Source organism: Sphaeramia orbicularis, chromosome 12 (genome assembly GCF_902148855.1).
Source record: "Sphaeramia orbicularis chromosome 12, fSphaOr1.1, whole genome shotgun sequence".
Classification (NCBI taxonomy): Eukaryota; Metazoa; Chordata; class Actinopteri; order Kurtiformes; family Apogonidae; genus Sphaeramia; species Sphaeramia orbicularis.
The window spans coordinates 30,880,647-30,901,226 of NC_043968.1; the positions used below are offsets into that span (position 1 = coordinate 30,880,647).

General features: G+C 41.2%; 1 protein-coding gene and 1 long non-coding RNA gene across 2 annotated transcripts in view; one reads left to right on the forward strand and one right to left on the reverse strand.

Moving 5' to 3' along the window:
• The window catches only part of foxp2 (forkhead box P2), a 104,284-nt gene that overhangs the window by 24,259 nt on the left and 59,445 nt on the right, over positions 1-20,580 (forward strand). Inside the window, 1 exon segment of the mRNA XM_030149757.1 lies at positions 15,703-15,889. Coding sequence (XP_030005617.1) covers positions 15,713-15,889 — 177 coding nt within the window. The 5' untranslated portion in view covers positions 15,703-15,712.
• LOC115429924 (uncharacterized) lies at positions 3,407-5,912 on the reverse strand. The gene is made up of 2 exons (XR_003936848.1): positions 5,629-5,912; positions 3,407-4,118 (listed from the first exon to the last, which is right to left on the reverse strand). It is a non-coding gene; the product is annotated as an uncharacterized LOC115429924 (long non-coding RNA).

Genomic DNA, 20,580 nt, shown 5'->3' on the forward strand with positions numbered 1-20,580 from the left:
GACAGCACAATGAAAACATTTTTGTGAAGTGTCATTTCAGTGCTCCGGAAGTCCCACTCTCCTAAATAGTTCCTTCTCTAGGTCTTGTCTGTCCTTCTATTTTCTTTTTCTTTTCTTTTTTTTTTTAGGGGGGGGGGAATCATAGCCTCCACTGGGCTCACTTCCACACAATGAATTACCTCCAGATGTAATTCCTATCCCCCGCCCTTCGCCCTCAAATTAGTGGCTAGTAAAAATTAGGTTTGAATTAGCCGCGGTGTGGAGAATAGAAGAGTTTGAAATTTCCATATAATGAGTTTATTATTCTTTGCTGGAATGCCATTTTCCTGAATTAATTTGATCTGGGTTTTTTTTTAGGTGTAATTGGTGTCTAGTTGAATGGTGTTTTAGTCATGAGTGGATAGCCACTGTGTCAGCATTAAGTCAGAAGGCCGGGGTAATCAGAGGACTTTAAAGTCTACGCTCCAGCACTAAGAACCAGATGCCCTACGTTTCAATACCTTCTGGACATCTTTTCCAAACTTTGTCCATTATCTAATTCATGTTGGTGTTTAATTTGTCATCCCGCATGCAAGTATTTTTCATTGCCTCTTTCTTTGACAGTATTCCTTGGACCTCATATAAGGGTTGTTGCATCGCATATACAGGTGTTGTGCTCTTTTGACTGCCAGTGGAGCTTGTCTTGCTGCCATTTAACTGTGTAGTTGTGGTTCTGGGAATGATAATCTCTTTGGCAGAGCTGCAGCTGTGGGATCCTCAGACGCAACAGATCACTGTCATAAATGGGTTTCAGATTCTTCCTTAACAGAAAATCTGTTGAGGAAGAATGGAGGAACCAAATAATGTGTTTCATTTTTAAAGCTTTTCCTTCATCTTGATGACATCTCAGTGGCCAAGAATGTCAAAAAAAAGAAAAAAACAATAAGTCAGTAGAATGTACTTTTCACTGAGTAGGAATCTAATTTAAATTGTAGTCGTCGTTACAATATGATAATATCTACAACAGTGAAAAAAGGAAGATTTCTGCCATGCTCTACCCTTTCATCTAATTCCAATCTGCTGTATAGCAGGTAAACTGCTGTGAGCCGCACTTGGTTGTTTAAATTTACCCGGCTCAGCTGAGCCTTTGATTTCAGCAACTCGTTTAATTCAAATGCGCTTTTGTAGAAAATACGCTTTTTTGTTTTTAGGAAGGGGGGGTTAGCATTGGAGGCAGCTGTGGTGGTGGGAAAATAAGAGGAGTCGCAGGAGGGCCAATTTAACCTGGAGTGTCTGTCGCTAGTCTACCAGCTACTTCGTTTCAAGAGGCCCGGTCAGCTTGAACTGTCTGACTTCTGTCATTTCGATCTCTTTTTATTTTTCTGCTGTAATGTATACTTTAATTCCCGCCCGCCTGCCGTCTGTGTAGCAGCACTGTCGGCAGAAGCAGCTGGAGGGGAGTTGCAGGTATCATTAAGCCTTGGAGAGGCACCAGCGGAACGCTGCTGAGTGCTATACGTGGCTCCTTGCAGCGCGTGTTGATATTTCTGGGCCCAATGAATATACAGCAGAGTTTATTTTCAATAGGAACCTGAGGCCGGGTTTGGCCAGAAAGTTCCCCTCCCCCCAGCTGCTTACTCGGGCTGTTGATATTGAGTCAAGCAAACACTCTCTCAGGGATGTCCTGTTGGGCACTCAGCCAAAGTCGCAAATGGAAGTCACATGTGGAGACTCCCAGTGGAGGGCAGTGAGGCCTTAATTCACACCCACTGCCATCATTTTTTTCTTACCATATAAAATGACAAAGCTTAGAATTTATGTTATTTACTCATTTAGACCTTGTATTTATTTTTTGATTTAAAACAAATATATTCAGTAACATCACAGTGATGGCATTAATCAGGGTCCCTCCTCTACCGTATTCACTGTTCTTATTTGCAGCAAAATATATATGCAAATATATTTGGACATCGTCATTATCAGCCACTTAATAGGCATTTCATGAAGGATTTTCTGAATGCATGGTGCAAGGCAAGTTTCCATGGATACCCTGGTGCTTAAGTACAGTATATTAAAATGGTGCCGCCTTCCAACCACTTATATAATCACCGGTCCATAATGGTCTATGCTCTTTGGCCATAAGCAACATATCATGTGATCAACATTGCCCAGGACTGAATAGAGCCTTACCCACTCATTATGCCTTATTTGGGTTTTTTCAGAAGCAGGACTAAGTGGCTCATGAATTGTGCTTGTGGAACATTTGTGTGACAACTAATGAATAGTACTGATGTGTGTGTTCTGTTTTATGTGTGATGCTTTGCTCTTTAGAAACAGTGGCTATCACTGTTGTAGTTGAGCATATTTTAGCAAATGTTAAAATCACTTCATTTTTTCTGACTGGCTCTTGAATGTGAGAATGGACAAGGGGGGAGGAACATCACATGGATCATCTCAACAAAAGTGAACACTGATGTTTTTGGCACTTGGACTCCAATAAAAACAACCCTAGATCCTTTGTTCCTTTTTTTGTGCTGATTACACAAAAAGATGTCCTGAATTTATCTTGTTTATCTTTTCTTTCTGTCCTACTCATTTTTTGTGATAGACATTAATTTTTTAGGCTAATAGTTGTTAAAGGGTTAATGAGGGGTGATTATATAGCTTAAAGCTCACTGCCACTCACTGGCGTATCTCACAGAGCATGTACTTTGTGGTGGCTTGGTATCAATGTAGGGATGGTGGTAAAAAAAAAAAACAGTGAGGGAAACCACTGTGATGGGTGCTTGACTTTTCTAAAGCCCTGGAGGCAAAGTGCTCCGTGGTGGTTTTAATTTAAAATAAATAGTTGGGTTAGTGTGTGCCCGTAAACTATGGAAATGATAGCAGTGCATGGAGAGGTGAACCAGCATCCGCTGCTCTTGCTGTCATGGTGTCACAGATCGACTGCTCCCCCTCTGCTGCTGCTTTTACCGGGCTGGTAACCAGCTGCTGCCACCATCATCCCTCCCCGCTGTACCCACTACACACGTCTGTCTCTCTCTTTCTCCTCTCACTGTTCTGCTGCCACCACATCAAGGCGCTGGTGGGCCTGTTTGTCTCCGTTGACCTTGGCAGCAGAAAGCACTGGAAGAAGAGACATGGGGAATAAATACCTAAAGGGAGGAGGCACGCAATTGTCACAGATGTGTAGAAATAAGCATAGCATTCCCCGTAGTGAAGGCAATGTTTCTAAGGCTAGGGGCCCCTTGTTTGTCTTTTCCAGTGAGGCACTCTGAGTAGTTTATTAAAGGGGGTGAAGGAGCTTTCTAGCCTGAAGCCCTTAGTGCTGAAAGAGAAATGGGTGAAATTACTGGCATAATGTGGATGCTTAGAGCAATTAACAGCAGTTGTTTAATGTTAGCCCTCTCTGGCACTGTCTTTTTTCTCTTCTGGTTTTGCACTCATGTCATTTCCCTCTCTCTCTTTTGCTTGATCCTACTCTCACTGTCTGCCTCACTCTGTCATGGTTGTTTAGTGTTTACCCTCTGTGCCTCAGAGCTCAGAGAGTTGACACTAATGAAAATGCTACATCTTTTGGTCTGTGTTGGTCTCTTAATAATGATATCATGCAGCTGAAATATGCTCCAGCGGAGCTAGGGAGATAATGTGCTATTCAGTGGGTGTTAAATCATGCCAGTGCACTGCTCCGAGCTGTGAGTTCAAGTGGGTTTTACCCTGCGTTAGAGGCTGCATCTCTTCCTAAATAAATCTGTCATAGTTGCCCCAAGTACCCCTCTTTAAAAACATAAAAGTTTTTACAAACAGTGTAACCTTCTGCCGTGAGTATCTTGTACATGTGTATTTTTAGTGTATAATTGTGAATTTAATTTTGGAATTGCACCTCTTCCAAATTTAGCTGTGTGTTTGTTTTTTACACAACATTTATTGTATAAACTTGTGGTTGCAGATGAAAAAAAGTCCCCCTCTTGTATTAAATCTCTCAGGCCCATGTGGCACGGCGAGCTGGTGGCAGATGGACTGGCTTTCCGCATCTGCTGTGTGCAGACTAGGGGCTTTGTACTCCTCTCTCCTGGGGAAGACCGAGGCTTTCTTCTTGCCAGTAGATTCCTGTCTGTTGGAGCGACTAAGAAAAACATCTGTGGCATGCAAGGGAGAGAAAAGAGGAAAGGAGAGAGAGCAGGGAGAGGGAGAGAAAGGGAGAGTGAGGTGGGAATGTAAAAAAAAAAAAAAAAAAGGATTGGCAAACATCATTAGCTCTAAATGTTCTGTCTCATTGCCTGTTGTGCATTGTTTACAGAAAAGGAAAAATGGCAATGCATCACATCAGAGCTCAGACCAGCTTAGTATCGCACGCCTCAGATTTTACCCACCTTCTATCACAGGCAAGGGAACAAGCGGATTTGCGGTTAGTGATATTGAAGTTATTCATTAGGATAAGCTTTGTACAACTACATAGAAATTTATAGACAAGTCTCTTTCATCAAGTATGGCAAAACAAAAGTAAATATGGTAAAAACATGTGAATTAGTTATTGTTTTACTTTTTAAAATTTAATCACTAACTCTTCGTAAAATTCAGTCTGCGTATTAAATTTGCCAGGTGAATTGTTTAATACTTACACTAAAAATAGGAGTTGACAGAATAGACGATGCCGATAGTGTATTGGCATAGAAATAGCATCATCCTTGCACATTCATAGAAAAAGTGAAGGCACATTCAGTTTTTGAGGTCTCCCCAGTTGTGAACCTTGGTGGACTCCCTCCCCTTTCAGATTCCTCTACAAAACGCCTCTTCTGAACCCCCCCCCCCCCACACACACACACACACACACACACATACACACACACACGTAGTTGTACCCCCCCGCACCATTCTTTTGCCAACTCTCGCCACCCTCCGCCCCCTCCTCCTCTCCCCACGACCAGCCCCCCTACCCCACCGATCAAGCCACTGGTTTTTGTGTACTATTGGTCCTCAGGCGTCAAAACAATCCAGCGGGGCTGCCTGACTTGTTTTAATTAGGCAGCAGCACTGAAACGGCAACTGTCTCTCAGACGTGACCAGGCAGAGGTGCTCTCCCCTCGCACTACTGTAAATACCGCTGTAAATACTTCTCTGGTGATGTCTTTGACAGTAAGCGTCAGCTAGTGTCTCTTTTTCTCCTTTTTTCCACTTTTGATGCTTTGTTTTCTACTAGTGGCATTTTCCCTTCTCTCTTCATTTTTGATACACACTCATGCTTCCAGGCTTCTGAGAATACTTCTTCAAATGCTTCTTACTGGGGAGAGTGGATTTCTCTCTCATTGTTTTAAAGGTAGGTCATTTTATGTATCTCTCTCCTCCTCTCTGTTTTGCAGTGGACTATTTATGACTTTGTTTGGACATGTACTTATCATATTGTAGCTGTGGATTTGATAGCAAGTACTAATGCATGGTAGTGATCTGGCTAATTGTTTTTAAGAGCCCTGTACACTCTCTGGCAGAGCCCGGTGTGGAGGCTACCAACTGCTGCACAGCCCTTCACTAATCCCATTCAGACTCTTTACATCTATACACACACACTTTGGCATGCATACAAACAGAGCTGAAGAGAAATCAGAGTGGAAGAGTAAAGACCTGAACTAGAATAAAAACAGACTCACATACCTTTGTGGTGAATCTACCTCTCTAAGCGACGTCCTCCAGCCCTGCTTCTATCCTCCGTTCCCTCTCGACTCAGCAATGCCGGCTACATAAAGCTTAGTAGAAATCCAGTCCAGCAGGTTGTGTGTATATGTGTGTGTGTGTGTGTGCACTTGTACAAGGGAGAGAGAGAAATCGGAGAGAGCGTTGAGAGAAGCAGATGTGCGATTAGAGCGAGAGCAGCGCGAGCTGCCTGGTAAGCATGCAGCCGAGGTGGAAGGGGAGAGCCGGCAAGCATCCTGCGAGGAGTCACAGCGCTCCCTGTGTGAACATCCCCTCACACACTCTCACACACACTCTCTCATTCACACACAAGACCCACCCACACACATCGCGCATCTACACACACAGTCGCTCGTACTCATGTGCACTCCAAAAAAAAAAAAAAAAAGTCTTTTTATATAAACTTGTAAAAGTAATAAATACTACTCATAATAAATATACTTAGAGTTTAAAGTCATATCCAAAATCAAAGAAAAAAATCATTGGAAGTAAAAACAAAAACAAAATATAATTAGAAATTATCACATCTTTCATTTCCAATAAAAAGGGAATGAAATGATTAGTATTTTCCAGTAATTGTGATACATTTCATCAGCAGCAGGCATAAGAAATGATGGTCTAATTATTTCCAGTGTAAAGAAAGCGAGAAGCCACTGTGTCTGTCATAAATTTCCATTTTGTACACTACCCCCTCTTCCATTCACACTCGTGCATACATGCACACATAAGCTTGCACACACGCGCACACACTCCCTCAACTGTCCTTACTCCCACTCTTTTCCTCCTCACCCCCAACTCAAGCCGCTCGTATCGGGCCTGTATGTCCGACCTGCACAGGGGGCCCCGGTTGGTAATTGCCCCGGTGACAACTGGAAATGATAGAATAATTGTCAGGAGAGGCGTCTGGGCTTTCTTTCTCTCTTTTTTTTTTTTTTTTTTTAATGGGGCGAGGGTGATTTAAGTATGCATGAATGGCACAGTGGTGGCGAGGTGGTGAGAGAGGGAGAGGGGTGGAGGGAGCGGGAGCAGGGGGAACTGGGGCGGGGGCTGGGTGGTGGGTGGCGGGGGGAGCTGGCTTGTTTATGATGCCATCCCCCATAAACACGGCTGAAGTGATGACACAGATAGTGTTGCCTCTCCACGCGGTGACACCAGTCGACTTGGGGCTGTTGCTGCTAGACACCCTCGGCGGTGGCAGAGGCGAGCACTCTGTTCTCTGGTCAAGCTCTCTGGCACTCCTTACCTTCAGGTAAAAAAAAAAAAAAAAGAGAAAAAAAAGAGGCAGAATCTGTTCATTCACCTCTCCATCCATCCATCAATCCATCCACCCATCAATTCAATGTCATCTGTAGTCAAATCCAGGCTCTTGGCTGTGTTTAATGGTTGTGTTTTATTGCTGGGCTGTGTCTCCTGCCTTCCCTGCTGGTCGTCCCACTGTGTATCCGTACAGCCTTGGTCTGCGGGCTCTGTTAATCTGCTGCTTAATTAGTGCTGATGAATGGCTCAGTCTGTGTGTGTATGTGTGTGTATGTGTGTGTATGTGTGTGGGTGTGTGTGCGTGTGTGCGTGCATGCATGCGTACAAGTGAGTGTGTGTGTGTGTGTGTGTGTGTGTGTGCACTCATGTGCTTTTGTGTGTGTGTGTCATTCTATGAGTGTGTGTATGTCAACACATTTACTGTGTTATTTCCTACTCCTGTTTAAGCTGGTCCGTGTGCTGGGGTGTTTTCAGATGTTGCTACTTGTTTGTTAAGCTAATCAGTGATCATTAAAATTAAGGAGAAGTATTATGCTCATGTGGTTGGAGTATAAAGGTATAGCCACGGTGTAACCTTTCATAAGCTAATCACAATCAAATATTCATCAGCTGCAGATGTGTGTTTTAAGAGGGTAAAGCTTTTACTTCAAGTTTGACTTATTTGTTTTTCTCCCATCTCTTGGTGTGGGGGGGAAAAAAAACTCCCCAACTCTTTGGAGCAGATGTTTAGTTTGAAGAGGAAAGAGGTCACGAGACTGATAATCGGTGAAGCACTAATTATCTTTATCAAAGGCGAATGGGATAATTTGTTTACTTAAATATTGATGAGGGTGAGCAAGGCATGGTATTGGGCTATTGTGGGCATATTATTAACATTTCATAGGGCTTTGTGCAGGAATGCGAAAGGGACTCCTCTTCATAATTTAATACCCTAATGCATAATGAGCTATGTGATTAGTTCACATGGAGAATTGGCCAAACTCCATTTTGAAGGCGGATAATTTACATTGTTCTCCAGAGTCTGGCATATAATAGGTTCTTTAGCGCAATAAAATTAAATGCTACACATTTTATATTTCAGCTTACAAATCCCCCTGGCAATATTCACTTTTGAGTCTTCTTTTTCTGGGTTTTTTTTTTTTTTTCCTCTCTCCGTGACTACTTGATATTTAAGAAACAAGAAGAAAAAGAATTTTAAAAATTGTTTAACTAAAACACATGTTTACTTACATGTTTTATTTAGAATGCACACTGGCCAATTAACACTGTTCATTAGCAGAGCTGCGTTATTTGTTTTGAAAGTTTAACCAATCACTTTGTTATGCTAATTGTGATGTAATTTAATTTGAGTTCCCGTAATGATGATGCCGCTATTATCCACATAAATGATGCAGTTAAGCAGCACGGCCTCATTTACATGTGCTTGAAGGGAGAGAGGCTGAAAGGAGCCGGCTCCCGTATCACTCTGCTTTAATTTTCCACCTCTGTTCACTCCTGCCCTATGGGTCTTCCTGGTCTGTCGTTGGCTATTGATGATCAGCACTTTTATCTGAATTTTTTAATGACAAAGAGGCCTTTATTTGTCTGCTGACAGATTCCTAGAGCTCTAGCGTAGGACAATTAAATAATGGAATTATAACAGTGTTTAAAAAATGCAAATGAATATTTCTTGGTTGATGTATCAAACATTAAGACAACAATTGATTTTGCATGCCCCCCTGCACACACACCTACACACAGATGCACGCCCTTTACTTCTCATTTTCATCGGTTGTGTTTAGAAAGGCTTGTTGGAGGGGGAGAGTGGCTTCTTGAATTTACCATTTCCATATCAAAGTGGTGCTTTGTTGGCAAGGGCTTAATTTTTAATCTGTTGATTCCGTCGTCATCTTTGGTTTGGACATTATTCAAATGCAGAGTGAATAATCGCATGTGTTTTTTAAATGAGCAGTGCAGTCAGGCTTTGCACGCGGTATATGTCCGCAGTATATTTTTGTAAAAATCAATTTCTCAAGCCTATCAGGAACAGAAGTGATCCTTTCTTCTAAGCACTTTCAGAGTCCCCAACTGGGCATGGAGAAAGTGTGACTAAGACGGTGTTAAGAACTCCCCATTATCTATTTTGTCGTGGGTTAGACTTTGGTAATTTTCCTGTGGAAAGATTATTTTTTCTCCTGACCAGTCCCCCCTGTTATGCACCTAATTGGTTACATAAATCTTGTCTCGTATGAATGAGGAATGTTGCGGTGTTGTCAACTGCAATCTTCACCCTTATTTACCAATTCATTAAGATCTATCGATGCAGGACTGCTGAGGGCGAATGACAACATAAATCAGAGCTAGAGACATAATGGCCCTAATCAACTAGAAATAACTGGAAACGTCACAATGAGCTATGTCTCCGTTGCTCTGCTGGCCGTGGCTGGCTCCCTGCGCCTGTCCGCTGGATCTGCCGCGCTGTGGAGAGGAGCGCAGAGCCAGGCCATCCACTTCTTTACAACAACTGTCATTAGCTCCTGTGATTTCCCCTGCTCTCCTTTCAACAAGAGCAGCGGGACAGTGTAAAGAATTTGTCCATTTTCGTCTTTTTGTTTTCCATCTCTGGTCCGTGTCAAAGCGGCGCAGTCCCGGATTAAAAATGTCTTTTCTAGGTGCATTACTCCCATGCATGAGGTCTATAAATACAGTAAGGTCGGAAGTACCCTGCATTCACGGGCGCACCTCCTCTACTCTTGGTAAAGATGATTGGATGAGACAATGAGGCCTCCCCTCTTTATAGGTCAATTAGCCCTGATTAGGTGGGCCGAGTTAATTAATGAAATTGGCAAATATGCAAATGAGAGCAGACTGATCAGCTTTCGTCACTGTCTTGCTCACCCACAGCGGCGGGGCTGTCTCCTGCTGCAGCAGAATGAAGTGCCTGATGGGTATGTAAATGATATGGGACGAGCCTAAATGCTGGAGAAAAGTAGTTCCTCTCCTCCTCTTTTTCTCTTTTTGTGAGGAGCATGCTGCACCACAGGCTTACATTTAATAACTACATTTAATGCATTTTTTTTTATTTGTAAAAAGTCAACAGGATGAACTGATGTTTATTAAATTTGGATTTAAAAATAGAAAAAAGCTTTTACGTGAACAACTCAGTGATGATTTTCATTTCATGTTTTGGCATCAGCTCACTGTGGACCCTTTTTTAGGGCAGTAATTGGATAACAGTGTACAATAACCATTTTGCCATTGTCATATATTCAGAGATGATTGTATTCATATAAAATGAATTTGTATTAACATAGTATCATGCACACTATTCACGAGTGCCTCTTGCATTTGATTCTAAAGAGACATTGTGAAGACCATACAATTGAACATGCACTTTACACTCTTTTTTTTTTTTCCTTCGCTTTTCTCCACAAACACTGCACTGACTCTGACACACATTCCATTCAGGGACACTTGCACACACTGTGGCAAATAGTCTGTCTTTTATCTTATTCTGTCTCATCTCCTTATTGTAAATAGAAGAGAATTAAGTTCTGAACATTCTTGACTGAATGTCTCCTATCACAGAACTACAATTTATTGTCAGCTCAAATGAAGAATTGAAATATGACTGAGGTTTCTCAATGTAGGGCTCATTGGACAGGAGATAACCACATTTGATTCTGTTGCTTTGAATAATGTTAATCCCAGAAAAAGCAAAGTCCATTATTCATATTCATCTCTTTTCATTTGGCCCCACTCCTGATTTTGTAAATATGATTTCTTCAGCCCCTTTTTTTCCCAAAGCAATCTTTATTCACCGGTAAGTCACTTTTGAAATTCCTCTATCTGAGCGCAGAAACCATTACTATACACAGGTTTATAAGAAGTAGTCATTAATGCTCTTTTATGGTGGCCCTTTAGTGCCAAAAAGGAAGCTTTTAATTCTAAGGCACGGCAGCCTGGCTTGCCTCGCTTAATCCAGGGGACTGGGTTTTGTCGAACATGGCTTTCCACATGGTCGTTTTTCCATCTTTACCAAAGTCATTGCTTGAAGCTGAAGGCTATAGTAAACTTCAAAAATACAAACGAAGGAAGCAATTTGTTGAAAGATTTTTTTTTTTTTGCCTTTTATAAATATATGCAAACCATCTGATTAAGTTATTTCAAACTTTTTTGCCCTCTATTATTTGGTCCTAGATTAGATTTTTAATTTTAAATACAGTGGTTTTTATGCACCCTTTTTTAGTCAGCACATATGTGGCATTTTGATTTATTAAGCAATCTGAAGTATTGAATGTGCAAGCCCCTGCCCTTGCCCAGTTACTTCTTTATTTTGTATGCATAGTAACTTATGGCAATGATGAATTAATTTCACTCAAGCACAGAATGTGTGATTATTTTAAATAGTAACCATATCATGACTTGATCAGAGAGCTGTGAGGAGTCAGCAGACTGTGAAATGTAATTTCTATTATTATTTTTTTTATTTTGATCTTACAATCCAGAAGTATTTCAACCAACCACCTGAAATGTGGAGTGATAATGAATGGACGTCTGGGATCACAGCTTTACAGGTCATTTTTCCCCCTTTTTTGTTGTCCTAATGAAAATATTATAACAACTCATGCATATAAGATGAGGGGATAGATCAGTGTTCTTGATAGAGACATAGTAGAGAACATACACACTGTGAAAATGGATAGCCCAGAGACTCAAACCAGTGTCAAGCCCGTTGTGTGTTAACAGTATAGTGTGTGTGTGTTAAAGTCCCCACTGTTTCCCAGACTGGAGCACAGCAGACAGCTGTGTATTCCCACTAGATGGATGGCCAGTGTCATAGTGTGTGTTTACTGCACATGATAGAGCGGGAGACAGGCCAGGTAATGAGGCTACATTAAGGGCTTTTAGAGCTCGCAAACAAAGATGGAGGGTTGCTTCTTTCCGCTTTAATGATAGGTGTGTGTTAGGTGTGTACAAGTGTAAAGGAGAGGGTGTATGTGTATGTGTGTGTGTTTGAGGCAATAGAAGGCTCAATTCTCCTTACACCTTTGTTGTGTCACTTCTCCGGTAGAAAAAAAAAAAAGACATTCTCCCAATCTCTAGACCAAATGCATCGTCAGGACCCTTTCTCAGATTCTGTACCTGATGGAAGAAACAGATTTGCGAAGTGCAAGATTCAAGAGTAAATATTTGCTCAAGCTGAAGAGGAATAGCAAGCAAGGGTATGGTTGCACAAGGAATGAGACAAAAGCTGGAGTTGGTTTAAAGCTTTGCAAATAAAGTGTCTGTCTGTGTCTATCTTTTCTTCATCAGGAAATGCCTTCCTTTTTATTGAGCTCCCACCTTAATAGAAATGTTGGAACTATCAGCAGCCGTTGACTACAGTAAATTCAGAGAGAATCGAGTTATCTCCATCTCTCACTATCTTCCTACCACCTAAATACTTAGTTATCACTATCATCCCCCTTCCCAAAGCTATACATCTACAGAATTACCAGCGTATTACCAGGGCAATAACAGCCTTCCTCTCTGTTTCCGATCACGATAATAACTGGTCTAAGTTCTCTCTCATTGGAAGATTATGGCTTGAGGAAATGGCATCAAATAGCGGGTGTGTTGAAACACAGGACACCGGCAATTTATGGAACGTCAAACACACGTGCGGGCAAGCTGGCAGCCTCACTCATGCTGCATTAAAGCTGCCTGCGCGGCAGCAGATCACAGCGAGGACCCGGGTTGATATTGTAGCCAGGGGTGGCATGGCTCCTTCCAACCCAGTTGGTTTTGGACAGGCTGATCTGGGGTCAGGGCTGATAGCCCTCAGGGAGAGGGTACAGGGCATGGAGGATCTGTGGTGTGTATGCACATGTAAAAAAAAAAAAAAAAATATATATATATATATATATATATATATATATATATATGCATTCATATGTAGTTACATGAACGTGCAGTCACACCCCCAGGTGCCAAGTATCTGTCACTCTCGGGTGTTTTGTGTGTGTGTGTGTGTGTGTGTGTGACAGTTCCATCACCCCCACAGTCAGATCTGCAGCTCGGTAGGCCGCTCATCATTGCAGCCTGCCTGTGTTTCTAATTGACATTCTAATTGGCAGATTTGAATGCTGCCTTTAGATGGCTAATTAATTTATCTCACCGCTGTCATTAAGGTTAAGTCACCATCTGATCTCTACGAATATACTTTGCATATATCTGCATTGTTATTACGCTGCAGTTCAACATATTGCACAGATTTTATTTTTGAGGAGAAAGGGAAGATTATAGCCACAATTAAGCTGGGTGTCAGGCCTATATTGTTTGCGTTGTCTAAATTGCGTGTTTTTTGTTTATTCTGCAGCATGAGACCTGATTTTTCTTATTTATCTATTCTTATTTATGTCATTAATATTTAATCACATGTAAGCATTTTAAAGTCACATTTCATGGGTTTGTTAATATCACAGTAGCAATTTTCCTTTGACTTTGCTCGTAGTTTGCATGGCTTTCAGATGTTATTAAATATCCTTATTTCCTTGACTCATATATCTTCAAGTTTTCCGAACATCCATCCCCGGTCCAAATAAAGAAAGCAGAAAAAAGATATCCAGGCTCCATTAGAATGTTCATAAAATCGTAGTAAAGGCAATCAGACAGTCTTTCTCTGAATATTTTAAACATTGGGCATGTAAAATTTATGCCTAATTTGAATACTTATTAGCCGGCTGATCTCGGCCGCAGCCTTGAGTTTCTTATGCTGAGATTCATCACCGGATTGGATGTCACATTGTGCCAGTCCTCCCCACCAAAAGCACCTTCCTCCCTCCCACTCACTCTCCCTTTCTATCATATTCTTTTTCTCTCTCTCTCTGTCACACCCCCCTCTACGTTCCTCTCTCTCTGTCTTTTTTCTCTGTCTCTCTCCATCAGTAGTGAGCGGTGCGGTGTTAAACAGGGGCCTGTTTGTTCACAAGCACGCCTTGTCCTGGCCTCTTCCCTATTTACTTGTGTCCCGGGCAGCTGTCGCCCTGCTCTGTGTAACAGCTCAGCCCTGTTTGTTCTCCCTGTCTGGATTCTGTTTATCCTGGCTGTGGACATCCTTTAAGGCCCGTCCTGTATCTGCACCTCGTCAAACACATACACACAAGCACATACACACAAACACAGCCAAGATATGTACACACTTCTATTAAAACTGTATTTATCAGACAAAGAATACACATGGTACCTGTGTTGGCTGGGCGCAAATACACACAAAAGCACAAGGACAGATGCTCAAAATCATCATTTATCCCTGTTTTGTTTCATGTATGTGAACTGGTTACTCTGTCTAAAATAGAATTTAAGAATAAAAAAATTGATAAAAGTAAAAGGGCTGCACTGTCATCAAAATTAAAATTAAAACGCTGAAAATCCACACATCTCTAGGAGTAAACTTCCACCAAAATGTTTTTTTTTTGTTTTAATCCTCTATCAAATCTTAATTTGCATTATTGAAAAATATATACATATTTCAAATAGAGACAGCACATAATCCATAATTCTGCAGTACATTTTATGTTTCCATTTGCTGGGTCTGAGTTTCTTTTATTTATTGTGAATGTCGACTGATGTCGCTGGGGCTCCTCTCTGCCCCAGTATAGGTACAGAGCATTAAATGCAGGGGAAAATGATAAAACATTTATTACTGGAGAGAGAGGCAGTAATATGCATAATTTATGCTGTTTTTAGCACAATCATTAGTGATATTCGTGATTTTTTTTTTTTTCTTCTCTTCCCTGCTTTTTTCTGTCTCTTAGCATTTTTGCATATGTAATACACATAGAGACAATTAGTATAGTATCATGTATTTATTTACTCAGGAATTTAGTTTTGATCATTTTCTCACTGCAAAGTTTTCAGCTCAACATTTCATTTAACTGTGTACTATTGAAAGCAGTGATTATTATTAATTTTCTTTGCTGTCCCAAAATAAATGAATATGTGAGGTTTGATTAAAGGACATAAAGGGGGGGGGGGGATCAGTCCAATAATATGACATATGAGCATCCTTCCTCTATGGAAGCCTGCAAGGCAGATTTTATTTCGCCAGAGCAAAGATGACAAACCCATTATAGTGTTCATCACCAGCTTGCACCATGTGATTTGGTGTCTCCTCCTTCCCCTCCTCCCCTCCTCCAAATTTTAATTTTGCATGATTAGCTTTGCGTCATTAGGCAACTTCAGTCAGATGCGACACACTAAATTTATGACAGCTTCAAGACGGCAAATATTTTAGGAGTGCCTGTGCTTCTGTTTTGCTCTGTCTGTGTAGGCTTCAAAAGTGAAAGGAAAATACTCAGAGTCAAGTGTTTTTACATTTTTTTTTAAATCACATATTTGTTAATGTGTATTTTTATTTTTATTTCCTACAAATGTTTTTTTTTAATTTATTCATTTATTTACAATCTTATTGTCAATAATAATAATAGTGCAACTTCCCACCGTAAAATCAGATGCTTATATTTATGCTCAAATTCTAGTCAAAAAAACATGAGGTTTAGGCACCCCTCCCATTTCAAACAGCGCCAGGACGTGCATCTCTTTGTATTGCTTCATTTACACAATGAATGCATAATTGCTCCTCCTGCATCCCCCTTCTCCTTTCCCCCCTCCCTCATCTTTAAATGCTTTAATTTGCAGAGGGGGACTGAGGGCTTGATAATAGAAGCATAAAAAAAAAAAAAAAAAAAATAGGAGGGAAAAAGGGGGGAATTGTAACAAGAAGAGCCCTAACCGGTGCCTCTTAATCACTTCTAGGTTTTAAATCATGATGATGCAGGAGTCGGCCACAGAGACAATAAGCAACAGTTCAATGAGTCAAAATGGAATGAGCACCCTAAGCAGCAGCCAATTAGAGGCTGGCAGTAGAGATGGGAGATCAAGCGCTGGTGACACGAGCAGCGAAGTAAGCACAGTCGAGCTGCTGCATCTGCAACAACAGCAGGTAAGTTGTGTTTCTCCCCCGTCTCGTCTCTCTCCCGCTCTCTCTCTCCCACTCTGTTTTCCCCTCGCTCTCCCACTCTGCTCCGCTCTGCTCTCTGCTCAGGCAGCGCTGGGATTCTCTACATAGGCAGGAGGCAGTGAAATATTGTTTTGTGTTTTTTTGCACTTTTAGTGTGTTTTTGTGTACACGAAAAAAAAACACTGTTTATATAATCGGCTGTTTGTGTCTCTGGTAAATTTTCTCAGTAGTTTGTTGTGCTGTCGACATGTTTTGCCTGTAGCTGTTTAGTGATGAGAATGTTTTACAGTTACTGCTTCAGTTGGTTATAGGACTTATTGTGTTGTGTTTTTTTTTGTTTTGTTTTGTTTTGTTTTTTGCATTGGTGTTAAAATTTTTATCTACAAAGAGAGCTTGTTGCAGCCTTTTGAGGCCATGTGAGAGAGTTTGTGTGCGTGTGTGCGCATGTCAGAGAGGGAGAGATAGAGAAAGTAAAAGAATGTCTATGTCGTACGGACTCGTGTGCATGGTGTGTGTGTGCGTGTGAGTGTGTGTGTGTGTCATGGCAGCGCTGTATCCACCAGAGGGCCTCCTAACTCGGCACTAGTTGGAGACTCACACACAGACACACCAGCGGCAGAGAAACCTTTGACCAGAACACTCTTGAAAGAATAATTTGCATGTAGTCTCTCAGATCTTACTTTTCCTGAACTATTCCTCAAACAGAAAATTATTTTATTAAAATGATTTTTGATATCATGTCTTTCAGATTTGATCACATTCACATGTTGTTGCAGTTTAATTGTACTAATTTCTAGAATAGTTGCTGTCAGAATCAGCTCGAACAAGCTCTAAACATCTAGTGTCAGTTGCTGCTCAGTTGTCTTTAACTTTTTGTTTTTGTGTCACCCGTGTACTATTGTACTGGTGCTGTTCATCTCAGTCGGAGCAACTTGAGGGTGAATGAACTGTTGGGGGGTGGGGGGTAGGAGGTGGTGGTTTGGGGGCAGGAGTTGTGAAAGTCAGGCGCCAGCAGAGTAAAGGAGTCAAGTGTCTTCGTGTCTTTTCACGGTGAATGATGGCTTTGACAGTTTGCCAAAAGAGCAGTGGGAGATGAGGTCGGAGGGCTGTGCTTTGGGGTGGATGGGGAGGGGGGACAACGCCGCCGGTTTGTAATGATGCGTGCTGTCCTTTTTGGTTTAATGGGAATTTTCATGCAAGCATGTATTTGTACCACAGTGAGTGTTTGTGCATGTGTGTGTCTTTGGAGGCAGCTGAAGCCCTGTGGTTAGTTTGGTGTGGGCAATAGTAGCCGATATGTTGCTGTGTGACTGCATCTGTATATGCACGAACACACGGGGGTGGGTATATTCAGTGCAGCAAAATAAAGCATGTCCTGCAGACCCAACCCCCGTCTACTATTCCATCGCCTATGGCCCCATCCCATCCTAACACCCATCCTCCATACATCGCAAGCCCAGTGGCCCTGCTGGTGACTGGTCTAGCATTAAAGCACTGTGGTCTCCCATTTATCACCACTCTTTCACTTTATTTCTTTCTTTATTTATATATATATATATATATATAAAAGAAAACACACCTGATTGGGGTCAATCTCAGGTGCTGAATAGTGGACTGCTTTCTCTCTGTATTGATGCTCAGTGCAGATAGAAAGTACGATCGAAAGAGATAGCTAGCAGCTGAACTATTGCACCTGAGCAACACACACCTTCATGCATGTGTGTCATGAAAAAACTGCATAAAGTTTGTTTTTTCTTTTTCTGTAACTTGAGGATAATATATGTATTTTTTTCATTTCAGAATTAATTTAAAAATACTACAAAATATATGTAAGTCAGAAGGAATTTCAAATTAATTCAGCAACGTTTTGTTTATCGTTTTATTTTATAGGAATTTGCTTTAATTGGTGGAATTGTTTTAGAAATGTAATTTGTAGTGATGTTACTGAGATAGAAGTGAAATAAACAGAGAATTGCATACACGTGTGTATGGATGTAAATTCAGTACTTCATCTAAAACAAAGAAGCTGTGCTGTTTAAAAAAGTGCCCGAGCGCTGAGAGAGAAGAGCGACGTAAGCATAAAGTGTCTAGTTAAGTCTCTTAGATAGACGTACGGTAAAGAGCGGCGGTGGTGGTGGTGTGTGGGATTGTGGTGGTGGGGGGGGGGGGGTATGACAGTGTGTGTCTTGTAAAGAGGCCAGCCCAAACCTTCTTCCAACCCAGAGACAGACACATTGAAATGAGCAGTCCAGCTAACAGGTCTCTGGAGGCTTTTTAAAACAGGGGCCCTGTGCTGTTAACTTCACACACACTTCCTGTGGCACGTTCACGCTGCATCTCTTCGGAGAGACCACGAAAGACGACGAAGGATGGAGTTTTTATGATATAGAGTAGAGAGTGTTGTTTACTCCTTATCTGAAAAAAATAATCTTGACATTCACAGATGTTTTGAAGTAAATGTGTGCATGGTCATACATTCATGCATTTGTGTTTGCACTTTTTTTTTTTTTTTTTACACCTGTGTGCAGATATAAAATTCCAGTCCACGTCTGCTCTGAGTCCATTTTGAAGGAAGGCTGTTGGGTGTAATTTTCCACCCATATTTGGAATGACATTGAGTGGTCCGGTGGGCATAGAAGCTCCAGTCTCTCATCACGCTGCTGGGGGGATGATTAATAATAAGCACTGATGAATTCTCCACTGTCCCTATGGGTTCTGCCATTACCTAGCAGCACAAAAATACTACCTGCAGCTATAATTAGAAAAGCAGCATCTTAAGGTCTCATTGCCTTAGATTTGGCCAAAGCTTATGGGACCAAGAACGAGACTAAGAAATATTTGCTTTAGTCAAATATTTTAACTGGAAAAGAAAATTTTAAAAATGTAAAATTCAATATTTTTACAAACATGCCCGTGTTGTTCTTCTCCATTTTATATTTTCATACTATACTGGTTTTATTCGTACTTTGGTGCTGGTGTATGTAAGTCATTCTGTTCAGTGTGAAGGAAACACTCACATTATCCATGAATCTGAATAATAACCGCTGCGTCACAATTAAATTTCCAGCCCCTAATTTTTTTTTTTTTTTTTTTTCAGGGTTTCATCACCCCATTCCCAAGGTTGTCTAAATAGACCTAATTTGATTTGAGATCACAGATTAGATACCCACTGTATCTGATTGCAATTTGCCAGCTGCAGATATGTATCAAAGCAAATGATGAACGTTGCACAGCCCTAATCACTATGCAAAAAATGATCACTGTAAAAGCTTGCTTGTAGGAAAAAAACGAGGAAAAAAAAAATTACCCTGTGCTCATATTACCATTGAGTTTATCACTGGTCAAAGCCACTCTTGTGTTTTAATATCATGTGCTGATGTGTATGTACAAGGGGGCCATGCATTGATCTTTGGATCTATACCATAATGTCCCATAATGAGCCTGTTAGTTGATTACAGTGCTCTGTAGACGTAATCCTTTCCAGGTTATCAGTGGGATTGATGAGCCAATACTCAGGACTACTGCCCTCTCTAAACGGGCTCCCAACTGTATGTCGTGTATTGATAAGGCTGTGGTCTGGGTTTTCTATTGTGGTCAGGTCAGTAATTCGAACCAAGACCTCTTCACAGCTGTGGCATTGTCAAGTCACTACGGTATTGTTCAGATAACTAACTCAAACTAAAAATGTCTCTTTAAATATAAAAAAAAACATAGTATAAAAGCTACATTTCATTTTCTTTGATATTTGTTGTTCATGGATTTATTTATTTTATTTTATTTTTTTCACTTTTTATGTGTCAGTGTTTACTTTGTTTGTGAGGACAACAACCTATCTATTTCTGCACAAAACTGCAGTTTACAAGAAACTGTGGCAGGAGTGTACATGTTGGTAAACTGTTTAGGTATGCTTTTCAGTGTTTTCCTGAGGCACATGATGCAGCAAAATGCAAACTATCCAACCCCATTTAAATGACTGCAGCATTTTGACATAAATTACAATAAGTGCGCCAAGGTGCCATCTTACTTCTAGGCTACCCCTGTCGCTACACGAGAGCTAGGCAGTGGTCCAACTTGAGAGTGACAGCAATTAACCTGCCTTCCTAGCTGTTTAGCTGGAGGAAATAGAAGGGATGAGAAATCTGACAGCAAGTGATGGGTAATATTTAGGGTTTAGGGGCAAATGAAATTCTCCCTAAAATGAAAGTCATTAGAGAGAGAGTTACCCCACAGACAAAGGACAAAATGACAGTGTGTTTGTATGTGCATGTGTGTGCACACACACTCAATTGACATATGGGTTCACCTCACTCATATAACAAGTCAAGTTTACTGTTTAGTGGAGGTAAATGCTCAGACTCTAAAATACTGACATGCAATGTTCACCCACCATCACCTCTCACAAACAAGCCTCAAGCATCTTTCTCACTCTGCCCTTCACCTGCTTCTGTCACTCTCTCAATACTGTATTTGAGAACACACACACATACACACACATACCTAAGATGCAAATCTGGGCTTTGCCCTTGAGCATAATTTAAAGGCCTAATCACCCAGACTGTCCCTTTGGATGGAAATGGGAAGGAGGGAGGAGCATGGTGTCCCTCATTTGCACCCTTACACAAAGAAGCTCATTAGGTTTATCTTTCAGGCCTGAGATTGCCCCACTCAACTGT